Source organism: Lipotes vexillifer, unplaced genomic scaffold, assembly GCF_000442215.2.
Source record: "Lipotes vexillifer unplaced genomic scaffold, Lipotes_vexillifer_v1.1 scaffold921, whole genome shotgun sequence".
Lineage (NCBI taxonomy): Eukaryota > Metazoa > Chordata > Mammalia > Artiodactyla > Lipotidae > Lipotes > Lipotes vexillifer.
The window spans coordinates 764,496-772,489 of record NW_006787800.1 but is presented as its reverse complement, the minus strand read 5'-3'; the positions used below and the strand labels follow the sequence as shown (position 1 = coordinate 772,489).

The following is a 7,994-nucleotide window of genomic DNA, read 5'->3' as shown; positions in this document are numbered from 1 at the left end:
AAAAAAAAAAAAAAAAAAAAAAAAAAAAAAAAAAAAAAAAAATCATTTGATTTCTAGCTGTCTTTATAAAATAATTTTAAAATAAAAAAATTGCTGTGAGAACATATGAATGACTTAATATACCTATGTATTCATTTTAATAGTATTTTTTCCTTTAATTTTTAAAAATTTGATATTCATGAAGACGAAGCCTGGAGTAATTCGCCCCGTACCTATAAAATCCAAAATATTACTGAAAAAAGAGGAGGAAGTCTATGAACCCAACCCTTTCAGTAAATATCTGGAAGAGCACAGTGACTTCTTTTCTGAGCAGGTGAGTGTGCATATGAGAAAGTCTTTGATATTTGGGTAAATAACTGTACAAAATATAGAGATGCCTCTATGAATATGGTGTGTGCAAGAAAATGTTTGTGATTGGAATATCCTTAGTAATAAAAAAGATCTATTTTTTACATGATAAAACAATTCTTAAGTATTTTCAGGATGATATTTTGAAGTATTTAAATGCTTTTTCCTAAAATTTTTCTACCTATTGCTGGTATTGTTTTGGGGACCAAGTTATTACTTTCTATAAAGACATCATGGAGTCACTGATTAAATGAGTCATATAGGTGCTGCAGTCTTATTTCTAAAATCCTGCTTCCTTTTGAAGCAATGCAGTGCTTTAGGCTTGGTATATTAGTACATTTGACAGAAGATCTATTGTTTGGATTCATATCAACATAATAGAGATGATGTGATACCCTAGATTGAGTGTTACTAGATAGGGAATAAGGGCTTAAGTTCATTTAAGGCATCATTGTTTTTTGGGGTTATGTACAAAAAAGGTATACTATCCTCCCCTTATATATCCTATATGTTGAAGAAGGTATAATGGAAGATTGTTGATGGTGCTTTATAAGATATTCAGGAAAAACATGAAAATACACATTTATACAATATAAAATTTCATAAATTATCTCAAAGGGAAACCTTACATCTTTATTTGTCTTATTCAAATGCAACAAAGAGACATGGGTTATATATTTTATATCTCAAACATTATTACATGCCTCAGCAATACAAGCAATCCAGAAATCTTTGTGGGTACAACCAGGATATGCAAGATCACCACCACATTTGGTAATCTATAATAGAATAGACTTGCAAAAGAACGTAAGGTGCTATACTCTTTTTAAAGTTCAGTTGGAAAATGATAACTAACAATATTCTTGAAAATAGAAATTACAGTCATATTTATGAAACATAAGAAATATCTTGTCTTGTATTATACTAGCTCTATGACACTGAGCAAGGTATTTCATCTTGCCCAGTTTGTGTCTTAATGCATAAAATGAGGCATTCAGAAGAGGTACTTTATAAGGATCCTTCAAATTCTAAAATCTGGGTTATTTAAAATCTAAGAACTGTGAGTAGGCTAAAAGCCTTGAAAAAGTTCATTATAAATGCTGTCTCATGCTTAGCTACAGTTTTTATTTATAAAATGGAGATGATAATATTTTCTGCTTATTTATATATACTTTGTGAAGACTGATGGGATTTCAGTAAGTTAAGCATTTTTAGGAAATTGAATTATCATTGAAATTATCATTGAAATTATCATTGAAAATGATAATTAGACGCAATTATTCTCATTTTATAGAATAAAAGGGAGCCCTTAATTAATTAAATTAAATAGGGAAATCTTATGGATATATAAGGTGTGTTCACTAAATCTGCACATAAAAGAAATGGAAATTCCTGTTCGGAAGGCGTATTTCCATCATCAATGAAAATATTCATTAGATATCTATTGCTTATATGACACTGATATTTTAGAGGCTTAATGTGACATTTTAGACAGTATGGGATTATTATAAAATTTTATAAAAGTAATCTAGTATTATATGACAAAAATGCCAACAGTTAAAATAAATTTCACATATTATCCATGCAACATATTCTTCAAATATGATCTAATGCTGTAAAATAAAAATTTTGTTCTTTTGTATTAGTATAATTTTAAATTCATGCATTTTACCTTAAACAAGATTCTTTGTAGAATGTCAAGTTAATCTATCTATAATTTATCACAATTTACTGTCCTCTGGAATGATAAACTCCATTTTCCAGTGTAGGAAATTCTTTTCATTAAAAGGAGTTGCCAGTTCTTTTCATAGCTTTTCCTGACTACACAACAAGTTTAAAGCTCTGTTTATGTACACCATAAACCTATGTATTTTCAGATTATTTGTAGAAAATTTGAGTTCTTCTGCAAGTATTTTGGTGGTACATAGACTTATTTATATTTTCTTTCAATCAGTTTATTCTTGTGTATATCCCAACTTCTGTGTCAGCAGACTGTCAGAATTGAAAGAAGTCTAGCAGAGCACTTAAAAGTGAATCCCAGACCTTCCCTGATCTTATTCATTGACCTTGCAAGAGAGGAAAAATGAATATACTAGGAAACCGGGAAGCTGCATATACTATCAACTGGCCTCTACATGGAGCTATAACCACCACTTCATTGTGGCCAGAATCTACGATGGAGGCAGATACAAAAGACAGCTCACAAGCATAAATGCTGAAAGCTCCTTAAATAATGAATTGAGTAATAACAATTTATGATCTCAGCATGGCTACTTCATCAGAACTTAAGTCAAATTCAGTTCTGGTCACTACTGCGTTCTCTTTTGCTGCTGCCACAGAATAAATTGAATGGTTCTAAACTCAGTTGATCTCACCACCCATCCATGTAATGGAAAATTCTTTAGCCCGACAGTTGAGCCAAACGGAAACAGCTCACATTCACTGATCTCCCCTGTCCTGGGGACAGTCCCACATGACAGGAGATAGGATTGTTAAGTCCATGAATTTCCCCTAGCAGCTTCACTGCCATAAAATATGATTTCAAAACTCTCTGTTACAAAAAGTTACACACCAAAGGTGATGAGACAAGACAAAAATGTATTTACTATAGCATAAGAAGGTACAACCAGGCAGACTTTTGAACTTATAACGAACTGAAAAGTTGCCTGGAGATAGCCCCTGAGTACTAAAAGCAAAGTTTGTAACCGAATGCTTAATCAAGTAATTGAAACTTATTAATCAACAACTTTTACATCAAAATGGCATAGGCCAGGAAGCATCATTCTATTTTTTTTTAAATTTAACGACTTTACTGGAGTATAACTGCTTTACAATGGTGTCTTAGTTTCTGCTTTATAACAAAGTGAATCAGCTATACATATACATATATCCCCATAACTCCTCTCTCTTGCATCTCCCTCCCATCCTCCCTATCCCACCACTCTAGGTGGTCAAAAAACACTGAGCTGATCTCACTGTGCTATGCGCCTGCTTCCCACTAGCTATGTACTTTATATTTGGTAGTACACAAAAGTCCATGCCACTTTCTCACTTCATCCCAGCTTACTCTTCCCCATCCCCATGTCCTCAGGTCCATTCTCTAAATCTGTGTCTTTATTCCTGTCCTGAACCTAGGTTCATCAGAAACATGTTTCTTTTTTTTTTTTTTAGATTCCATAATATGTGTTAGCATGCAGTATTTGTTTTTTTCTTTCTGACTTACTTCACTCTGTATGACAGACACTATGTCCATCCACCTCACAACAAATAACTCAATTTCATTTCTTTTTATGGCTGAGTAATATTCCATTGTATACATGTACCACATCTTCTTTAACCATTCATCTGTCGATGGACACTTAGGTTGTTTCCATCTCCTGGCTATTGTAAATAGAGCTGCAATGAACATTGTGGTACATGACACTTTTTGACTTATGGTTTTCTCAGGGTGTATGCCCAGTAGTGGGATTGCTGGGTCATATAGTAGTTCTATTTTTAGTTTTTTAAGGAAGCTCCATATTGTTCTCCATAGTGGCTATATCTATTTACATTCCCACCAACAGTACAAGAGGGTCCCCTTGTCTCCACACCCTCTCCAGAATTTACTGTTTGTACATTTTTTGATGATGGCCATTCTGACTGGTGTGAAGTGATGCCTACTGTAGTTTTGATTTGCCTTTCTCTAATGATTAGTGATGTTGAGCATCCTTTCATGTGTTTGTTGGCAATCTGTATATCTTCTTTGGAAAAATGTCTATTTAGGTCTTCTGCCTATTTTTCGATTGGGTTGTTTGTTTTTTTGATATTGAGCTGCATGACCTTGTAATTTTGGAGATTAATCCTTTGTCAGTTGCTTTATTTGCAAATATTTTCTCCCATTCTGAGGGTTGTCTGTTCGTCTTGTTTATGGTTTCCTTTGCTGTGCAAAAGCTTTTGAGTTTCATTAGGTCCATTTGTTTATTTTGTTTTTATTTCCATTTCTCTAGGAGATGGGTCAAAAAGGATCTTGCTGTGATTTATGCCATAGAGTGTTCTTCCTATGCTTTCATCTAAAAGTTTTATAGTGTCTGGCCTTACATTTAGGTCTTTAATCCATTTTTAGTTTATTTTTGTGTATGGTGTTAGGGAGTGTTGTAATTTCTTTCTTTTACATGTAGCTGTCCAATTTTCCCAGCACCACTTATTGAAGAGGCTATCTTTTCTCCACTGTATATTCTTGAATCCTTTATCAAAAGTAAGGTGACCATATGTGTGTGGGTTTATCTCTGAGCTTTCTATCCTATTCCATTGATCTATATTTCTGTTTTTGTGCCAGTACCATACTGTCTTGATTACTATAGCTTCATAGTATAGTCTGAAGTCAGGGAGCCAGATTCTTCCAGCTCTGTTTTTCTGTCTCAAGATTGCTTTGTCTATTTGAGGTCTTTTGTGTTTCCATAGAAATTGTAAAAATTTTTTTTCTACTTTTGTGAAAAATGCCTTTGTAGTTTGATAGGGATTGCATTGAATCTGTAGATTGCTTTGGGTAGTATAGTCATTTTCACAATGTTGATTCTTCCATTCTAAAAACATGGTATATCTCTCCATCTGTTTGTATCATCTTTAATTTCCTTCATCTGTGTCTTATAGATTCCTGCATACAGGTCTTTTGTCTCCTTAGGTAGGTTTATTCCTAGGTATTTTATTCTTTTTGTTGCAATGATAAACAGAAGTGTTTCCTTAATTTCTCTTTCAGATTTTTCATAATTAGTGTATAGGAATGCCAGAGGTTTCTGTGCATAAATTTTGTACCCTTCTACTTTGCCAAATTCATTGATTAGCTCTAGCAGTTTTCTTGTGACATCTTTAGTATTCTCTATGTATTCTATCATGTCATCTGCAAACAGTGACAGCTCTACTTCTTCTTTTTTGATTTGTATTCCTTTTATTTCTTTTTCTTCTCTGATTGCAGTGGCTAAAACTTCCAAAGCTATGCTGAATAATAGTGGTGAGAGATTTCCTGATCTTAGAGGAAATGGCTTCAGTTTTTCACCATTGAGAACGATGTTGGCTGTGGGTTTGTCACATATGTCAATATACAGCTTTAATTATGTTGAGATAAGTTCCCTCTATGCCTACTTTCTGGAGGAGTTTTATCATAAATGGGTGTTGAATTTTGTAGAAAGCTTTTTCTACATCTATTGAGATGGTCATATGATTCTTCTCCTTCAATTTGTTAATATGGTTTATTCCATTGATTGGTTTGCATATATTGAAAAATCCTTGCATTCCTGAGATAAAGCCCACTTGGTCATGGTATATGATCCTTTTAATGTGCTGTTGGATTCTGTTTGCTAGTATTTTGTTGAGGATTTTACATCTATGTTCATCAGTGATATTGGCCTGTAGTTTTCTTTCTTTGTGACATCTTCATCTGGTTTTGGTATCAGGGTGATGGTGGTTTCGTAGAATGAGTTTGAGAGTGTTCCTCCCTCTGCTGTATTTTGGAAGAGTTTGAGAAAGATAGGTGTTAGCTCTCTCCTAATGTTTGATAGAATTCACCTGTGAAGCCATCTGGTCCTGGGCTTTTGTTTGTTGGAAGATTTTTAATCACAGTTTCTATTTCAGTGCTTGTGGTTGGGCTGTTTATATTTTCTATTTTTTCCTGGTTCAGTCTCAGAAGGTTGTGCTTTTCTAAGAATTTGTCCATTTCTTCAAGGTTGTCCATTTTATTGGCATATAGTGGCTTGTAGTAATCTCTCATGATCTTTTCTATTTCTGCAGTGTCAGTTGTTACTTCTCCTTTCTCATTTCTAATTCTATTGATTTGAGTCTTCTACCTTTTTGCTTGATCAGTCTAGCTAATGGTTTATTAATTTTGATTATCTTCTCAAAGAACCAGCTTTTAGTTTTATTGATCTTTGCTATCATTTCCTTCATTTCATTTTCATTTATTTCTCATCTGATCTTTGTGGTTTCTTTCCTTCTGCTAACTCTGTGGTTTTTTTGTTCTTCTTTCTCTTAATTGCTTTAGGGGTAGGGTAAGGTTGTTTATTTGAGATGTTTCTTATTTCTTGAGGTAGGATTGTATTGCTGTTAACTTCCCTCTTAGAACTGCTTTTGCTGCATCCCATAGGTTTTGGTTCATCGTGTTTTCATTGTCATCTGTTTCTAGGTATTTTTTGATTTCCTCTTTGATTTCTTCAGTGATCTCTTGGTTATTAAGTAGTGTATTGTTTAGCCTCCACATCTTTGTATTTTTTACAGATTTTTTCCTGTAATTGTTAAGTAATCTCTTAGCATTGTGGTAAGAAAAGATAGTTGATACGATTTCAATTTCCTTAAATTTACCAAGGCTTGATTTATGACCCAAGATATGATCTATCCTGGAGAATGTTCCATGAGCACTTGAGAATAATGTGTATTTTGTTGTTGTTATCAATTAAGTCCATCTTGTTTAATGTATCATTTAAAGCTTGTGTTTCCTTATTTATTTTCATTTTGGATGATCTGTCCATTGGTGAAAGTGGTGTGTTAAAGTCCCCTACTATGATTGTGTTACTGTCGATTTCCCATTTTTGCTGTTAGCATTTGCCTTATGTATTGAGGTGTTCCTATGTTGGGTGCATAAATATTTAGAATTGTTATACCTTCTTCTTGGATTGATCATTATGTGGTGTCCTTCTTTGTCTCTTGTAATAGTCTTTGTTTTAAAGTCTATTTTGTCTGATATGAGAATTTCTACTCTAGCTTTCTTTTGATTTCCATTTGCATGGAATATCTTTTTGCATCCCCTCACTTTCAGTCTGTATGTGTCCCTAGGTCTGAAGTGGGTGTCTTGTAGACAGCATATATATGGGTCTTGTTTTGTATCCATTCAGCCAATCTGTGTCTTTTGGTGGGAGCATTTAATCCATTTACATTTAAGGTAATTATCGATATGTATGTTCCTATTCCCATTTTCTTAATTGTTTTGTGTTTGTTCTTGTAGGTCTTTTCCTTCTCTTGTGTTTCCTGCCTAGAGAAGTTCCTTTAGCATTTGTTGTAAAGCTCGTTTGGTGGGGCTGAATTCTCTTAGCTTTTGCTTGTCTGTAAAGGTTTTAATTTCTCTGTCGAATCTCAGTGAGATTCTTGCTGGGTAGAGTATTCTTGGTTGTAGGTTTTTCCCTTTCATCACATGTCCTGCCACTCTCTTTTGGCTTGCAGAGTTTCTGCTGATTCCCTTGTATGTTATTTGTTTTTTTCCCCTTGCTGCTTTTAATATTTTTTCTTTATATTTAATTTTTGATAGTTTGATTAATATGTGTCTTGGCATGTTTCTCCTTGGATTTTTCCTGTACGGGACTCTCTGCGCTTCCTGTACTTGATTGACTATTTCCTTTCCCATATTAGGGAAGTTTTCAACTCTAATCTCTTCAGATATTTTCTCAGTCCCTTTCTTTTTCTCTTCTTTTTCTGAGACCCCTATAATTGGGTGCATTTAAAGTTGTCCCAGATGTCTCTAAGATTGTCCTCAATTCTTTTCATTCTTTTTTCTTTATTCTGCTCTGCAGTAGTTATTTCCACTATTTTTTCTTCCCAGCCTCTTATCCGTTCTTCTGCCTCAGTTATTCTGCTATTGATTCCTTCTAGAGGGTTTTTAATTTCATTTATTGTGTTGTTCATCA

The 7,994-nt window shown here is 33.8% G+C and overlaps 1 protein-coding gene across 1 annotated transcript in view; it reads left to right on the top strand.

Moving 5' to 3' along the window:
- Positions 1-7,994, top strand: part of MLIP (muscular LMNA interacting protein) — a 296,550-nt gene that overhangs the window by 215,191 nt on the left and 73,365 nt on the right. The window contains exon 10 of the mRNA XM_007460798.1: positions 185-313. Coding sequence (XP_007460860.1) covers positions 185-313 — 129 coding nt within the window. The remainder of the gene's footprint in view (positions 1-184; positions 314-7,994) is intronic.